We start from the raw sequence: 18,897 nt of genomic DNA, 5'->3' as shown, positions 1-18,897 counted from the left end.
CTGAGACACTGGGTGGGTGTATCTGGGTCTGCTTTAGATTGGTTCACTTCACACCAGTTTTGTGTGGCTGCTTCTGGGTACAGTCCTCTTCGGCTTCCCTTGCCTGTGGTGTGCCCCAAGGTTCTGTTTCAGGGCCCCTATTATTTTTATTATATTTGCTCCCTTTACAGCATATCCTGAGCATCCTTGAGGGCATTTCTTATCACTGTTATGCCGATGACATTAAGTTATATATTTCCTTGAAGCCTGAACAGGTCTCTGTGTTACAGATGTTGACTATATGCTTAGACGCTATCAAAAGTTGAAGTCCTTGTTTGTGCACCTGATAGATTTTTGCCCAGGAAAATGGAAGCTCTTGGTACCCTTGGCAAATTTGCTAAACCCTCCATCAGAAACCTTGGGGTAACCTTTGACTCTGCTTTCACTCTAGATACGCATATCAAATCTCTGGTTCACTCTTGTTTTTTTTTTTACCATTTAAGGAATCTTGATAAGTTTCATTGTTCACATTCTGAACTTGAGATTGTTATCAATGCATTTATTTCCTCACATTTGGATTATTGTAACGCTCTGTTTACTTGTCTTGGCAAAAACTCCTTGGAGCGTCTTGTTCAGAATGCTGCTGTGAGGCTTCTGACAAAGTCTTCCAAGTATTCTCATGTCACACTGTTACTGATCCAGCTGCACTGGCTCCCCATTAAATTCAGAGTCCAGTTGAAGATTCTGGTCCTTACTATATAGCGCTTCATGAACAAGCACCAACTTACATCAGTGAACTTTTACATCCACACATCCCCACCAGGTCTCTGAGGTCATGTAACAGTGCACCTTCTCTATGTTTATGTTTGACACATCTAATGTGGTGATGCTGACTTACGATTCAGTGCTCAATGCAGCGTCTACATATGCACATCTATGGCTGTGATCTCATAGCTTTGAAAAAGACCACAGTGAAAGTTTTCTGACAAACACTTTAAAAACAGAAAGACTCACAGAAGTCAATCTTTTTTTTTTTTTCTATGTTTTTCAGTTGCAGTTTTGTCAGGTTTAGACAACAGAACTGAGGTTGAGAGATACCAGCTAGATATAGTTGGGCTCTGGAACCAGTCTCCTGGAGAAGGAGTTGCCCTCGGTGAGAGGCGGCGAGCTGGGGTGGGTATTCTTGTATCCCCCCGGCTTGCTGCCTGTACGTCGGAGTTTTCACCGGTGGACGAGAGGGTAGTTTCCCTGCGCCTTCGGGCCGGGGAACGGGTCCTGACTGTTGTTTGCGCTTATGCGCCGAATGACAGTTCAGAGAACCCACTCTTTTTGGAGTCACTGGGTGGGGTGCTGGAGAGTGCTCCATCTGGTGACCCCATAGTCTTGCTGGGAGACTTCAACGCTCACGTGGGCAATGACAGTGAGACCTGGAGGGGTGTGATTGGGAGGAACGGCCTGCCCGATCTGAACCCAAAGGGTGTCTTGTTATTGGACTTCTGTGCAAACCACAGTTTGTCCATAACAAACACCATGTTCGAACATAAGGATGTCCATAAGTGCACATGGCACCAGGACACCCTAGGTCGCAGGTCGATGATCGATTTTGTAATCGTATCATCAGATCTGCGGCCGTATGTTTTGGACACTCGGGTGAAGAGAGGAGCTGAGTTGTCAACTGATCACCACCTGGTGGTGAGTTGGATCAGGTGGCGGGGGAAGATGCTGGACAGACCTGGTGCACCTAAACGTATTGTGAGGGTGCGCTGGGAACGCCTGGCAGAAGCCCCAGTCCGGGAGATCTTCAACTCCCACCTCCGGCAGAACTTCGACAGCATTCCAAGGGAGGCTGAGGACATTGAGTCCGAATGGACCATGTTCCGCACCTCCATTGTTGAGGCTGCTGCTCAGAGCTGTGGCTGCAAGGTGGTTGGTGCCTGTCGTGGTGGTAACCCCCGAACCAGATGGTGGTCACCGGAGGTGAAGGGAGCCATCAAGCTGAAGAAAGAGTCCTATCGGGCTTGGTTAGCCTGTGGGACTCCGGAGGCAGCTGACAGGTATCGACAGGCCAAACGGAACGCAGCTCGGGCAGTGGCCAAAGCAAAAACTCGGGTGTGGGAGGAGTTCGGTGAGGCTATGGAACAAGACTTTCGGACGGCATCGAAGCGATTCTGGCAAACTATCAGGCGACTCAGGAGGGGAAAGCAGTGCTCCACTCACACAGTTTATAGTGCGGGTGGGGTGCTGCTGACCTCAACTGAGGCTATAGTCGGGCGGTGGAAGGAATACTTCGAGGACCTCCTGAATCCCACTGACACGCCTTCTGTAGTGGAAGCAGAGTCTGGGGACGAGGGGGATAACCTGGCCATCACTGGGGGTGAGGTCACTGAGGCAGTTAAACAACTCCTTGGTGGCAAGGCCCCTGGGGTGGACAAGATTCGCCCTGAGTTCCTGAAGGCTCTGGATGTTGTAGGGCTGTCTTGGTTGACACGCCTCTGCAATATCGCGTGGAGATCTGGGGCAGTGCCACTGGATTGGCAGACCGGGGTCGTGGTCTCCATCTTTAAGAAGGGAGACTGGAGGGTGTGCTCCAACTTTCGAGGGATCACACTCCTCAGCCTCCCCGGAAAGGTCTACGCCAGGGTGCTGGAAAGGAGGGTCCGTCTGTTAGTCGAACCTCGGATCCAGGAGGAACAATGCGGTTTTCGTCCTGGTCGCGGAACGCTGGACCAGCTCTTTATCCTCTCAAGGATATTCGAGTGCGCATGGGAGTTTGCCCAACCAGTCTACATGTGCTTTGTGGACTTGGAGAAGGCATTCGACCGTGTCCCTCGGGGTATCCTCTGGGAGGTCCTGCGGGAGTATGGAGTGTCTGGCCCGTTGTTGCGGGCCATTCAGTCTCTGTACAACCGCAGTGAGAGCTTGGTCCGTATAGCCGGTAATAAGTCGGATTCGTTTCCTGTGGGTGTTGGACTCCACCAGGGCCGCCCTTTGTCACCAATTCTGTTCATAACTTTTATGGACAGAATTTCTAGGCGTAGCCAGGTGGCGGAAGGCTTCTTCCTTGGTGGCCTCAGAGTCTCATCTCTGCTCTTTGCAGATGATGCGGTCCTGTTGGCTTCATCAGGGGGTGGCCTCCAGCTCGCAGTGGAACGGTTTGCAGCCGAGTGTGAAGCGGCCGGCATGAGAATCAGCACCTCTAAGTCTGAGGCCATGGTCCTCAGCCGGAAAAGGGTGGAGTACCCTCTCCGGCTCAGGAACGAGTTCTTGCCTCAAGTGGAGGAGTTCAAGTATCTCGGGGTCTTGTTCACGAGTGACGGGAGAAGGGAGCGGGAGATCGACAGACGGATCGGGGCTGCTTCTGCAGTAATGCAGACGCTGCACCGGTCTGTCGTGGTGAAGAGGGAGCTTAGTGTAAAAGCGAAGCTCTTGATTTACTGGTCGATCTACGTTCCTACCCTCACCTATGGTCACGAGCTTTGGGTAGAGACCAAAAGAATAAGATCGCGAATACAAGCGGCAGAAATGAGTTTCCTTCGAAGGGTGGCTGGTCCCTCCCTTAGAGATAGGGTGAGGAGTGCAGCTATCCGGGAGGGGCTCAGAGTAGAGCCGCTGCTCCTCCACATCGAAAGGAGCCAGTTGAGGTGGCTCGGGCATCTGATTAGGATGCCTCCTGGCCGCCTCTTGGGTGAGGTGTTCCGGGCATGTCCCAGCAGGAGGAGGCCCCGCGGCAGACCCAGGACACGCTGGAGAGATTATATCTCTCGGCTGGCCTGGGAACGTCTTGGGGTCCCCCCGGATGAGCTAGAGGAGGTGGCTGGGGAGAGGGAAGCCTGGGCTTCTCTGCTTAGGCTCCTGCCCCCGCGACCCGGCTCCGGATAAGCGGAAGAAAATGGATGGATGGATGGATGGATGGATGGAGACAACAGAACTACTCAGTTAGTTTTAGGTTAAAGTAGACTTTTTCATGGTTGAAAACCATATGTTAGTACTTTTTTTTTTTTTTTTTTAGTATAAACCCTAAAGGCAAGTTTTTTTATATATCAAACCTTCTTAAAGAACAGCTCTCCCATCTGTGAACTCCCTGTACTGACTGACTCATCTAATACTGGACACCCCCAATATGAGTAAATCATCAGTAGATACACTGGTTTTCACATCAGCTTTAGGTCAACCATTTAGCAGTTCTCCAGTCTTTTTCCCTTCATTGCAAAGCACCGCATGATGTCACAAAAATCAGACTGGTCAGTTTCAGTGATGGTCCTGGAACAACATTAATTGGTATTCAGTAATTAGTAATCGGTATAAATATGGAATATGTAAAGGAATGGACAGATACACTTCAGTATGTCTGCTACATATGTATATAGTGTTTTCTGTTTTATTTAATTTAATCCTTCACTGTACTTCATGGATCATTAAAGTTTCATCTTATCTTTATGGACCATTGTGCTACACCTGCTACAATCAATCCACATATTTGTGTTGATTGTAGATAGATAGATAGATAGATTTATTCACAAAATAAAAAGGTTCTATCTGCAAAATCAAGTTTTAACTTGGTATTATAAGGTTCTATTATTTAATATCTCAAAACTGGCCAGAATGCAGATAGAACCTTATAATTCTAAGGGAACAAATTTTGTAAAAACTTTGACTGAAACTTTGTCTTGTGGGCTGGTGGCGTCATGTGATTTCGTGTCACCAACAAAGTCATGTGACCTGTGATGAGGAAGTCAGAGGTGGTGAATCGTGGGAAGAGGGTCATCCGCGTAACTGCTGTTTTTACCGTTTTTGTTTTTAAGGCTTCGACATGTTTGGCACGGAGGTCGTTCTGGCGTTAAACCTTCTCCTGTTTCTTCATGTCGTCGCTCAGTTCGGGGTTAATGGAGAGCACAAGTGGCCCGTGCCCTACAGGTATGTAGACAGCACACCTAACCACGCTCACTCTGCGCTTTAACGGTAAGTCATGTGGGAGGTGATGAAGACATTGAGTAAAAGCTACTAAATACGCTGTGTCTTCAAATACTACTGGTGGTTTAGTCCGTTTTCTTCATGTCAGAGTCCATCACTTTTAATTAACATTTTCTATAAAGCGTGTATATTTCGATGTTACACGTTCACTGAAATGTTCAGAAGTCGTTTTGTGAATTTCTGTTTTCGTGTTATTCCAACAAAGAATTGTTTGACAAAAATATAATCAGGCAATTTGGGAAAGTATGCTTGGCGCGTTCACGTGGCTTAAGAAATGCTGGAATCTGGAGCATCTTGTTTGTGCAGCAGCAGCAGCTGTGATGGACTGGGTTTGTTATACTTCTTATGGCACAGACACACAACTTAAAATTTTTTGTAGTTGCTATGTAACCCTCTGTTATCAGCAAAGTATAATATAAAACCACTCTATAGCAGGTGGAGTATCTCCTGAGTGCCAGGAAGTGCACATCTTTAGGATTTGCTTCATCAGCTGTACCATATGCAGCATCTATAAACTGGGAAAACATAATCTGTGAGTTATTGAAATTGTGACACAAGATTCTCAGGTCATCTTAAGAGATTGTGACAAGCTATTTACATAAACCACATAAAAGGTAATTAAAAACATGCAAAATGCAAATCTCATAAAACCAAATTTTATTACTATTTTGTGAAAAAAATTAGCTCATTTTGAATTTGATGGCAGCAAAAAAAAAGGGGACAGGGTCATGTTTACCTCTGTGTACCGCTCCCCTCTTCTTTAACAACGGTCTGTAAACATCATTTCATGAAGCCCTAAATGTTTCCGGTTGGTGAAAGGTCTGGACTGCAGACAGGTCAGTTCCCCCCCCTTCCCCCCCAGACTCTTCTACAAAGTCGTGCTGTTGTAATAGATGCAGAATGCATTTTAGCAACATCTTGCTGAAATATGCAAGGCCTTCCTTGAATAATGGGAACAGGTGTTGCTCTAAAACCTGTGTATACATTTCAGCACTGAGGGATTTACATTTTACACAGCATCACAAGTTTTTCAGAATTGGATTTGTTTTTAGGAAAATGTCTTCATTTTTAACATAAAGTGGATTAGGGCTCACGGTGACGTTAATCTTGACCGACCGTTTCACATTTCTCATGTCATCAATAGGCGCTTTGATCGTCGACCTGATGTGGACTCTTACTGTGAAGCCCTCTATCCGTTCTGCCCCACCGGAGACCCAGATGGAAGGATTCCCTATATGAGAGACAGCGATACCGTCTCGGTGTATCGGCTGCAGACTCCAGTATGGGAATTCAAGTATGGAAGTTTGCTGGGGAAATTTGTAAGTAGTGTGTGTAATCTGAAATTTCTTCTTACACCATCACATTGAGATCAGGGATAAAATAACAAGCATGAAGGCAGACTTTCTCCTTGCATTTAGTGTCTTTATTCTCTAAAACAGAGGTGAAGGCACAGCTGCGTTCTGGCTAATAAAAATAGTTGCTCTGTTAAAACAGAAGTGCAGCTGTGCAACATTATTCATAGAAACACAGCGCTTCTCTCTCTCTCTCTCACACACTCACACACACACACACACACACACACACAAAGCCGGTGTAACGTTTCTGTTCTCTTCAAAGCACATCATGCATGATGCTATTGGGTTCAGCAGTGCAGAGACAGGAGCCAACTACACCATGGAGTGGTACGAGCTGTTTCAGCTGGGCAACTGCACTTTTCCTCACCTCAGACCCGACATGTGCGCACCATTCTGGTGCAACCAGGGAGCTGCCTGTTTCTTTGAAGGCATCGATGACTTACACTGGTCACAGAACGGCACCTTGGAGAAAATAGGAGAAATCACCGGTGAGACTTAACGTCTGTGCACAGAAAAGCCAACACGAAGCATGACATCTTGCACTATCGGCAAATAAGGCTGGTGATTATATGGATTTTTAGAATTGTCACCAAATTCTATGCATTTGGTCCAAGTATTTCCTGCAAAGCATGATCATGATACAGCTTATTTTGCATTTGTGGTTGTAAAACTACAAAATTTGCAGTTTGTGTTGAAACTTAGCCACCTTCAGGCTACTTGTGCTGTAAATATTTAGTAACACACCAGCTGCATATTAATCTGAGGCTAAATTATTTGCCTCAGATTGTGTATTTGCAAATCATGAAAATTGTACAAAGACGGTATATTGAAACTGAGAAATCCTGTTATATTTTGAAAAACTGATGTTATGAATTTCTCCAGGGCGACAGTTCAACGATATGGCCCGCTGGGTGCAGGAGGACAACGAGACTGGGATCTACTACGAGACGTGGACTGTTCGCTCTGACCCCAGCCCCAACACCACAGTGTGGTTCGAATCTTACGACTGTTCCCAGTTTGTCCACCGCACATACAGGAAACTGACGGAGCTGGGAGCCAAACTATCCAGCCGATCGCAGACCAACTACACCAAGATCTACCTGTACAGCGGCGAGCCCACGTTCCTCGGCAACGACAGCGCCATTTTTGGACAGCCTGCTCTGAAAAATTTGGCATTGGACATCCGTAAATTTTACCACACATTTAGGCCACACCAGTCATTTGCAGATGCCATCTTCAGTCTGCTGGAGGCTTTTGAAAAGGTCCTATTGGAAAGGAGTTTCTACCTCTACTACAACTTTGAGTACTGGCATCTGCCAATGAAACCTCCATATGTGCAGATTACATATGAAGAGGTGCCTTTACCTTAAAACCCCATTTAACTTTTTTTTTTTGTTTAATATTATTAGCCAAAAGGCTAATGACAATATTAATGTTTTCTTGTCCTTGGAAACAGCAGTTATGTAGAGCCACCTGTGCAACAATAACATGCAGGGTCTCACATCACTGTGGAGAAATTTTGGTCAACTCTTCTTTACGACTTTGCTTCAATCCATTGAGGTGTGTGAGCATTCATTCATGCATAGCACTCTTAAGGTCCCACCACAGCATTTTGATCAGGTTGAGGTCTGGACTTTGACTGGGCCACTGCAGCACCTATTCTTGTTTCTGTTGCATAACCCAGTTTAGACCAAGCTTTAGCTGTCAGACAGATGCCTCGCATTTGACTCTACAATACTTCAGTACACAGAGTTCGTGGTCGACTCAGTGACTGCAAGGTGTCCAGATCCTCTGGCTACAAAACAAACCCAAGTCATCATCCCTTCACCACCGTGCTTGAAAGTTAGTGTGAGGTGTATATGCTGTGATTGGTTTTCACCAAATGCAACCCAGTGTATTCTGGTCATAGATCTCCACTTTAGTCTTGTCTGTCCAAAGGACACTGTGGCAGAAGTCTTCTGGTTTGTTCAGATGCAACTTTGCAAACCTAAGCTGTGCCACCATGTTCTTTTTAGAGAGAAGAGGCTTTCTCCTGGCAATCCTTCAAACCAGGCTGTACTTGTTGAGTCTGTTTCTAATTGTACTGTCATGAACTTTAATATTTAATATGCTAACTGAGGCCTGTAGAGTCTGAGATGAAGCTCTTGGGGTTTTTTTGCAGTTTCTCTGAGCATTGCACGGTCTGACTTTGGGGTGAATTCGCCGGGAGTCGAAATTCCAGCAAATTGATGGGAGACTGTGGCACTCCAGACCTGCAAAATGCTAAAACCTCTGCTTTTATGTTCACGCTTGCTGATCATTTAATCAAGTGCATTTGATTAGCAGCACCAGGGTGCTACTTAAGTTTTATGGAAGCAGTAAGGGTGTACTTTGAGAGGACTGCAATAGCTCTGAACTGTAGCCTTTGGTTTATTTGTATTTTTTAGAGCTTTTAATCATAAAAGCATAAAATCACACATTCTTGACAAGAAAATAATTTTCATTCAGTATTTCTCACCAAAGAGCTTTATGCACACCCTTGAGACTTTGCAGCTCTGCTGAGTGCATTCCCTGCTTTATAACAAACTGTATTTGTAATGCCTGTTTTTAAAAAAATACTACTGAACTTTCCAGTGTTTAAATGTTTGGAAACATTTAGCAGGATTTTTCCTGGCCAAGAAGTGGCGTTTGTGGGATGACTACACGTTCAGGCGTGATCGAGCCACACAGTAAAGGCAGTGATTCAGTGTTACTTTGATAGAAATCTGTGCATTTTCCTGGTATTTCTGGCCATATGATGACCAAAATGAGATTATCTGGATAAATAAACATGCACAAACCCAAATGAGAAAACAAACCTTGCTTATAAATCATTTTATTATAGTGGTGATGACATACTAAGTAGGAAAAATCCTGTTTAGACCTTTTAAAATGTTGATTCTGCAGGACAAATAATTGCCCCACATTATACTTTGAGGTAGGACCATTTTGAGCCATCAGATGTTCCTTTTAGAGTTTCAGCAGCATTATTTAAGAAAACTGTTAATACATCTTTTCATCTCAGATGCATCCCATTTTAATAACTGAGTCCTTTCCTGAACTAAACTTGCATTTTTCTGTTTAACTGTGTCTCCCCTCTGCTAATAAAGGGGGAAAAAAATGACGACATGACAGTTGCAAAGGGTACATTCACAAATTTTTTATTACAGTGTGAGATCACATGTCCAAAACAATAATTTTAATTTCAAGACAGGTGACCAGTAAAGCAAAGTAGACAAAGCTTTTGCCGTACAGAAGCAAAACTAGAGAGCATTTAACACCAGCTAACGCCGAATAAACCAGGAGTACTCCGTAAATAAAGAAGTTGAAATAATGGTTACAGACCAGAGGCGTACTTATGATCAAAGTTAAATAATGCTCCCTCTCAGTCAACAGTTACCCTGCCATCACCTTGTTAAAATAATGGCCTAAATCTTTTTTTTTTGTTTTCCAGGTTTTTCACAAAAGACAAAAAAACTGAAAGAAACATCAAAAATACGATTTAGGCAAAAAAAAAAAAAAAAGACTTGGGCCATTATTTTAACCAGGTGACGATGTGAAGTGTTTCATTTTTCCAGCTGAATGTTCCAATAAAAGCAAATACAAAGAACAGGATAAACTAGGTACGCTGAGTGGAAACAGGGCCGCTGTTTAATGCACTGCACAAATTCTGAAATAAAATAACCAGGAGATATGTTACTGTACCATTAAGATGCTAATGTACATGAGCACAATCAGCACAGGTATCTTCTACTTCAGTGAATACAGAGACTATATTCATTCAATAATACCAAGAAGCTTTTGCACCGCCTGCAATAACTGTCTCAGTTTTATCCTACATGAAATGAAACGTAGATAAAAAGGAATGAAATCTGGCAGAAACAACACACAGCACTGTCCTAAAGTTTGTCCACTACCAAAAACTTTGACATCGTTCATATATATGCACAAATACCTTTTAATAACATACAGACATACATATCTAAAGGTTTGATTTTAATTCATGGCTAATTATTTAATGTATGAAATGCCATCCAACCACTGCTAGGGATTTTTATTGAGTGTTTTCTTACATTGGACCTCACAGAGATTAAATGGCATTCCTTAGCTGTTGACTGTAATTTCCCCATTGTAGGACTAATAAAAAGGTATTCGTATTCCTCTGCAGAAAAAAAAAAAATCCTAAAATCTCTCCAGGGACTATGTGGGGAGTATGTGGCAGTGGACTCAAAACATTAGGACCACCTGCATGCCACAAAACCGTGGTGACAGCAGGTCAGTGTGTCTCAACTAAACAAAGAAAAACCTCTCTGCTGCTCTGCTTGCTTCTTCTGTATAACTGAAAAACAAACTCATTACAAAAGCAGAATCCATATCAATAAATTACACAGCTTTAACTTCTCTAGTGGCTATAGTATGAAAAAGATCCATCTAGTAAAGGATAATTTGCACTCTGGTTTTATAAAAGACACGAGCAATCGGTTAAGGAAACTTCAAACCCTGACAGAGGGCGAAATAAAGAAATACATTTCTATTCAGAATAATCAAAACACACAGCGTTTTATATACAGATGCATCTGACTTCCCTCTTAAAGGAAAAACAACTCCGTTTCACTCATCTGACTTGCCAAACCTCTTTAAACTGAAATGAATGGATGTTTGGGACAGGAGCACTAGAAAAATCTGCAGACGGTGTTTATAATGGTAAAGGTGAATACTGCTTCCTCTCCTGTATGTGAGATGTGATGGCACAATACAGAGAAAAATGTGGACTAATAGGAAGGGCAGATATTCACAACAGAAGGCCGGGGTTTAGAGCTTCAACAGGCAAATAGCAGAAGATACAAATGAAACTTATGTAGAAAATATTTTTTCATTTTAATGCATCTGAGAAACACAAATGGATTGGATTTGCATTTCCAATGTGCATGGTAAGCTAACAGCCATAATGACTAGTCTACTGAATGATTACAAAGCAATCTGAGCATGAAGAACTGAGAGCACTGATCTCTACCTCCAAATTCAGACATTTCTGTGCACTATTTACATAGAATTATTTGATTGTTTTACTCAGTAATTAGAGCTTATTAACTTCAATATGCTGTACTTGGGATCTGAGTCAACAGAGCCAAGTACAGTATGAATAATCACCATATTTGGTCATAAGGACCTGGTGTGTCCTATCATTTGGTTTTCATATAAGGTGCTTAGGAAATCTGACTGTACAAAAACCTTTTTCCAAAACAAAAAAATGATTTATGTTTGATGGAGGGGGAAAAAGGACACCAATCAACACTCTACACCTTCACACCACAAATATAGAGACCTATGTACACAGTTCTGTTTCTCTCAACCAACTTCAGCTTGTTCAGCGATCGTGTTTTTTGTGAGACACAATTTGAGCTCCTCGGGCGAGGAGGACAAACAAGTTGTTGTCAACACTATCGCTGCACTTTAAATTGGGTTGAAACGAGGTGTAGGAGCCAGCTACTCTTCTGCAAAATTCAGCTACACATGACAAAACACCTTCTGTCACATCCTATGTACAGATAACCATGTGGCCAAATGCCATATTGTGTTACAGAGTGCAGAGCTGCTATCTCAGACTAGATTTATGTAGGTCAAGTGGCAGCGTAACAACATGCAATTGTGCACCTAATTGTCCCAATTTACTCCTCAATGGTGAAAAACACGTTAACACCCACCCACACATGCATGCACACATGCCCTCTCATAATACCGATTATCATAACCAGGCTATAATGTCCATATAACTTTATTTACAGTTATAAAAACATTGCTTTTTTTTAGTTGAATTTCCACCTGCTCTTCTGTGGGAGGAAGCCAGCTTGCTGAATTCCATCTCCGGATTAAGCAGAGCAGGAATTCTGTCGTGTTTGCATGATAACGCGATAACATTGTGCTGCAGTCAGATGCCACATTTACATCCCTGCCCTGCTAACGGGAGTTCAGCGAGTTTGTGCTCTCTGTGTTGTCACCGAACTTTCCAGCCGAGTAATTAAAGGCTTTTCAGTGCAAACATGGAGGCAATGATTGTTCCACACCCCAAACCCGACATACTGAACTCTGAGCACTGGCTTCACTCCCTACCAGGTCGGCATCATGTCTGGGAACCAGACCCGGCCCAGGTGCTTCGACACCTCCCAATGAATCTCATCCAGGGAGTATTTATGATCCGGAATCAGCACCTCCTCCATGATGGACAGTTGGGACAGCCTGCGGCCACACATTTTGACAAACTCCACAAATGCACTGCAGGACACCTCACACTCACCCAGACCAATGGCTGACAGCTGGGTGCAGTGCTTGGCAATGCGGATCAGCTCCTCGTCCAGAGGACGCAGGCCATTGGCGCACACAACCAGCTCCACCAGACGAGGGCAGTGGAGGCCCACTCGGCCCAGGACCTCTTTGCTGACTGAGCGCCCAAAGTAGAGGTGCGTGACCGGAATTTCCTCATTAAAGAAGGGGCTGAATTCGTCCTCATAAAGGAAGAAGTACATGACCAGGTTGAATTTGGGCGAGTGTCGCACCATGGCATCCCAGCTGCTCTTCTTGATGGTGTGGAAGTGCTGCCCAGGGTTCTCACTCACCACATCGATTCGCAAGTGTTCCAGATGGACGTGTTTTTCCGAGGAGAGGGCCAGCAGGAGTTCATCGCTCAGGAGGTGGTAGTTTAGCGCTAGCTCTCTGAGCCCGTGACACTGGTCTGCCACACACAGGATTCCTAAAAGCACAGACAGATTGTTTGGTTTAATGCGACCAATTCTCAAAAATCGTGTTTCTCCTTTCCTTCAAAGAACAGGCCGACTGCGGCTGTCTGACAAGATGCAGTTTAATCAGCAATCATCATCTTGATGACCCCTCCTTAGGCCTAAGAATTGAAGGATTGTCTACATGTAGGTTACAAGTTAGCAAATATATCTCAGTACCTCACTGCTCCAAGCGCAAGTTTTTAGACATATAGTTCTGACTCTTTTGAGGTGTTTCTATCAATAAAAAAAACAGATGACTTTTATTTATGACTTCATACCATTTAACCTTCAGTCAGCTATCCATCCATCAGCCACTCAGTATATGAATTTAACCAGGATTTGGTGATTTTCCTGGTACAGTGTAGTGCTGTGCAAAAGTCTTGAGCCACCACACATTTCTTTATACGTTGCAAGGAAAACAGATGGGCCAGATTATTCAAACGGAAATGGAAATATATATAATGCAAAAATGGTTCGTGCTACTCTAACAAGCTTTCTTTAGTAGACTTAAGGAATAGTTCTCCAGGCTCATTAAATTCCACGGCTGCCTTTAGCTGTGGGTTCAGAACGTTCTACATCAAGATGATCCCACAGTGCTTCAGTCATGTTGAGGTCCAGGCTCTGTGGAGGTCAATCCATGACTGACAGTTTTCCACTGTGTGTTTTTCTCTCCAGGTATGATTTTACTGCACTGGCAGTGTGTTTGGGATCATTGTCATGCTGAAAAAATGAAACCGTTGCCAATCAGATTGTGCTGCATGGTGGATTAAAATTTTACGGTACTTTTCTGGGTTCATGATTCCATCAGTTTTGACAAGATCTCCAGCACCACTGGCTGAACTGCAGCCTCAAACCATGACAGAGCCTCCAGCATGTTTTACAGATGGCTGCAGACAAATCACTGTTGCACCTCTCTCCTGACCACCTCTGTACAGACTGACGATCTGAACCAAAAATTCCACATCTGGCTTTATCACTCCATAAGATTAATTTTCACTTCAGCTCCTGTGTAATTTGGCATACATCAGCCTGACAGCCACCCTGCCGCTTAGACCATTAAAATTTTAAAACAGGTTCTTTGCCAAGTTGTCTGTTACGAGTAGACATAACGCTGATTCATGCTTTGAGTTAGGTGCCTTTATGCTTGAAATGGTTCACAGGTGAGTGTTAAATAGCCTAAACAAAAACATTCCTCTGAAAATGGTCAGGTACAAGGACCGGAAAGCAGCCAATGCCTGAAGAAAAACACTGAAAGACCTTCAGAAACTATGAAGAACTACTGCACATTTTAAAAAATGACATTCAATTCTGGCTCCTCTGAAGCAAAATATAAAACGATGAGTGATGGCTCAAAACCTCTGCACAGCACTGCACTCATTTTCCATTTCCGTTGTAAGTGGAAAATAAATGTCCTCAGTGTGTCTTACATGCACTGCACTGTACCTGCAGGGGAGACATGAGGGCAGCTGCTCATTTTAAGCAGTTTCAGGGTGTCGCTGTTGTTGGCCACCAGCACCTTCAGAGATGGATCGTCAACTGGTGTGTCATCAATCTTCAGCGAAGACAACGATTTGGAGTTGACGAACACCACAGTCAGAGCTGAGATGAAGTGAGACTGTGGAAGGACAAACATGACACACTGAACTGTAATGATCTTAAATCCTGATGCTTTCACATTTAATCGTTTGTGTCTGGAATGACGTTTTACCCAAACGCAGCCCGTCCCACTAATATACAGTTTGATGGGCCACGGTGCGCTATGGCTCACTCATAAGTAAGCAAACCTGTTTCGCTCATGCTGACTGTCCACATCTGTAAATAATTACTGGTCTTAAGATTAGACACAACTTTAATCTGTAGATTTCACACACAAGGTAAACAAGTTGCGAATGAAACACTGCAAAGGTGTGCCCATTGCAATGGGTGCAACTCTACCTGAATTACTCTTGAGCCTTGCAGACTAAACTACATACATCTGTATGGCTGCTGACTACTACACGTCTGGGTTTAGGAGAGGAACCTGACAAACTGATGACAGGAAAATGTGGCAGATTTCTTAATAAAAACTAATGTAGAATTGTTGCTAAGTCTTAAATGTGTCTGACTTTACGGCAGCTACATTACAACAGTGAAAAGGTGTTTCTCGAGAAAATGTGGTGTAATATCTGGTTCTTTTCAAAATGTGAAAAACAAGTCTTTTTTTTAAATACATTCAGTCCTCTTCTGGTTTCAATCAAATGTACCCTTTGACAGAAGTATGTGAGTAATAACAGTGATTTTGAGAGCTCTTCTTGGAGAAGCTCAGAAGATTTTATTGTGCCAAAAGGTGCTTTAGCAAACTGGCAGCCTGCATCATCATTGTGAGAAACCCCAAGTACACCGCGTCCTTTAATATTTATCCGCAGTTTAAGGGAAAGGAGCACAGGCTGTGAGAAGCTTAAAGAGAGCCCCAAAAGAGCAGGCTCTGGAGAATGAGAGAGGCCTTAGACACGTGCATGTGACGTTCAATTTTATGACAACGTGACAGATCACAGCTTTTGAGATCTTTGTACCATTTAAGAGTTCATAAAAACCTTTTTGGTGTGCATTAATAACCCCCTTTTCCACCAAATGTGCAATGATTTACATGCAAGTTCATGCAGCTGATTTTAAAACATTCAAAGGAATTCAACTAAGATGGTGGAAAACTGGTTCAGGAGATTAAAAGTGTGAACTGTGGCGACAGTGGGTGTGTCAGTTTTCACAGGCTGTAGAACGTGCAACGCCTTTCATTAAAGATAGATTTTAAAAACAAAAAAATTACGCCCTGAAGTTGGTTTGCTCAATGATTTCCAAGGAATCTGAATGTAACCGGTTCAAGGAGCACAGCTCATTTTGTGGAAAAGGAGGTCAAAAGAGACCAAACAACATGTGCACAAATAACATCCTGTGTCCTTTTGAAGATGTGGAAGTAATAACAAATTTGCCCTTGACCATGCACAAGAACAGATGCTGCTTTTGAGCCCCATTCTCAAATAAAATGAGACTACGGATAAGAGAGGATGTACATTGAAACAACAAGAATTCCTTTGATTTTCCTTCCAAATCTAAAGAGAAGGAAACTGGAAAGACCCAGACCCCTCCTGACAGTGTCAATTATACCTTTGGAACCTCCATGAAACTGGGCCTGGCTGTAGAGATGAGGCCCAAGGTCTTCAGTGAGCAATTCACCAACTGTGAAAGAATGTCACAAGCTGCCTCTGCAGATTCCGTACTACTATCGACCTGATAAGGACAAACAAAGATTGCACATCACTGCAAGAACAGCCAAACATTGTTAAACAGAAGCTGCTTGTAAACGTCTGAGCCCAGAATGAGGACACATGTGGCAACACGTATACAATTTTACCTTGAAACTGACATACTGCAGGTGATTGGAGTGCCTCTTTATGATCTGCTTGATGAGGTCTGGATGTGTGGCTTTCAGGTAAGAGCTAGCTGGCTGGTTAAGCTCAAACTCAAAGCATCTCCACAGCTCAGGCATGTGGAAAGCTTGGTTCCACCCACGGCACACCTGAGAGGCATAAGCTCGGTCCAGCAGCGGCAGGTACTGGAAGATGTGCAGCAGGAGCTCCTGAGGCAGCCGTGCCCAGTCACAGTCTAGTGACTCACCGGCCACATTTGCCTCCGAATCATCGCTCATCTGTTTCCGCACCTTCTTGCAAGCCTCCGGTGGGCTCTCACTGGAGGAGTCATCGCTTCCCTCCTCTCCTCCTCTCACCCGTTTCATCCTTAAAAAAAAAAAAAAGAAATTGATGCAGATTAATAAATCCACTCTGTTTAATACTGAGGTGGAAAGCACATTTTCAAATCTGCAATCCTTGTTTTGCAGCAAACATGCACATAAACTCATCCCTGCAGGGGATCTGAGCTGCTTAATTAAGCCATCATCACATGAGTTAGCCCCTACCCTGCATTTAAACGTTTACCGATAGGCACCCTCTTGCTTTCTAATCCTATTGTATACACAGTCCTGCTGTTTTTATTTTATAAAAAAGTGATTTTAAAATTGCATTACTTTTTTAATGGCCAAATTGTGAGAAAAAGCATCACTCTCTATTTTCAGCTTCTCAAACGTTGGAGCTTTCACAATTCTTGTCTTAGTCAATGCAAATACTGCATGACAGTTGATATAACAACATTTAATTAGACATTACTGTAGGGAGTGATGTGCATTTGTTTTAATCATTTTCTGAAATGTTTCTAATGAAGAAGGAAGTGTTAGTTGGCATTAAAATACTCCCAAGTTTAGCACCTACCAAATGGTGCAGATGGGAGGCCTGAAGCTACTGCAGCTTCTTTTTCTTATGTTTAAAGCGCGGTCTGTTTTTAGCTCATGATGTTTGTTTCTCTTGAATATTAATTTGTTAAAAAAAAACAAACAAAAAAACACAAGAATTTAAGCTGTTAATTGTTGAATTTGGCCTGCTTTTGTTGATGCTCACACTAAAGTTGCACGGCTTGTGACACTGCATATTTCAGATGAAACGTGACTGACGTGACGTTACAGCTACACGTCGTCACTTTGGAAAAACAAAAACAAACCCTGGGCTAGCTCGCCGGTGGCGTGGTTGCACTAAATGCGCCAGTGGCTCGTAAACTTAACAAGGTTACAGCTCAGCTAATGTACCCGTTAACCAAGTTAACGTCAGCTTATTTATTGACGGAAAACTGCCTTACAAGCTAAAACAGCTACTTGGCTAAGCTCGCACTGCAAATACAATATACCACGCTATAGTGACTATTTGTTCACATCGAGCGCTTTTTCATTTATTTATCATTAATTAATCATTTAACAGACACTACAGCGGCTCTCACCTTGTTGTTTACACACAGCTAGCTCAGTAGCTGCTAGCGGGAAAATCCGACTCTGCCTCGCGTCTTCAGCCCGGGCCGACGCTGGAAAAGCTCATCCGCAGCAGCCGGGGAACACACATCGGAAACTCGAGAACAGAGAGCCAGAAATGTTTTCAATGAAGAAACCCGCACCTCCGTTCGGCTGACCTAAATCCTTCCCGGGAGTTACAGAGCGCCCCTCTTCTCATCTCCTCCAAACCCGAAATGGCGAAATGTTGTTGTGACAGCAGCGGTGCATCGTGGGAAATATGATGCGAAATGGCTGTTGGTAAAGATCGTCTCTGCTTCTGATGATTTACTCCACTTTTTTTTCTTTTTTTTTTTCCCCTGAAGGCTCTTTTGGACCTGTTACAATGAAAACAGTGATCATTTCAAGAAAATAAAATCATTTTTGATCCTGTTTGAGATTATTTATATTCGGGATGCACTGCAACCAAAATAAACTGCATCCTTCATGGATGAAGACTGGGAGACAGGTGGGAGCACATCAGGGCTCTGCTCTTAGCCCCTTCTTGTTTGCAGTGGTGATGGACAGGCTGACAGAGGACATCAGGCAGGAGTTTATGTGGACAATGATGCGTGTAGATGATGCTGTGATCTGTGAGAGTAGGAAGGAGATGGTAGAGAGCCTGGAGAGGTGGAGGTATGCTCTGGAGAAGAATGCAAGTCATTGGAGACAGAATACGTGTGTGTGAATGAGATGGAGACAGGGAGAAATGTAAATATGCAAAGAGCAGAGGTAGTAAAGCTGGATGAGTTTAAATACCTGGGGTCAACCATCCAAAGCATCAGACAGTGCTCGAGAGAGGTGAAGAAGAGAGTGCAGGCAGTGTGTGGAGACAAGTTTCAGGGGCCATTTGTTACAGGGATAGCAGCAAGAATGAAAAGGAAGGTTTACAAGA

At 43.6% G+C, this 18,897-nt stretch overlaps 2 protein-coding genes across 2 annotated transcripts; one reads left to right on the top strand and one right to left on the bottom strand.

Annotated features, from left to right (window-relative positions):
* Positions 1-4,701: 4,701 nt before the first annotated feature.
* Positions 4,702-9,113, top strand: cln5 (CLN5 lysosomal BMP synthase). The gene is made up of 4 exons (XM_030757534.1): positions 4,702-4,893; positions 6,095-6,269; positions 6,568-6,793; positions 7,188-9,113. Exons 1-4 carry the CDS (start codon positions 4,790-4,792, stop codon positions 7,673-7,675), a joined length of 993 nt encoding a protein of 330 aa, XP_030613394.1. The 5' UTR covers positions 4,702-4,789; the 3' UTR covers positions 7,676-9,113.
* A 355-nt stretch (positions 9,114-9,468) lies between these two features.
* fbxl3a (F-box and leucine-rich repeat protein 3a) lies at positions 9,469-18,225 on the bottom strand. The gene is made up of 5 exons (XM_030757533.1): positions 17,957-18,225; positions 16,488-16,869; positions 16,241-16,363; positions 14,543-14,714; positions 9,469-13,071 (listed from the first exon to the last, which is right to left on the bottom strand). Exons 2-5 carry the CDS (start codon positions 16,866-16,868, stop codon positions 12,431-12,433), a joined length of 1,317 nt encoding a protein of 438 aa, XP_030613393.1. The 5' UTR covers position 16,869; positions 17,957-18,225; the 3' UTR covers positions 9,469-12,430.
* Between the last annotated feature and the right edge of the window lie 672 nt (positions 18,226-18,897).

This window comes from Archocentrus centrarchus, chromosome 21 (assembly GCF_007364275.1).
Source record: "Archocentrus centrarchus isolate MPI-CPG fArcCen1 chromosome 21, fArcCen1, whole genome shotgun sequence".
Lineage (NCBI taxonomy): Eukaryota > Metazoa > Chordata > Actinopteri > Cichliformes > Cichlidae > Archocentrus > Archocentrus centrarchus.
This window is presented reverse-complemented; position numbering and strand designations above follow the sequence as displayed.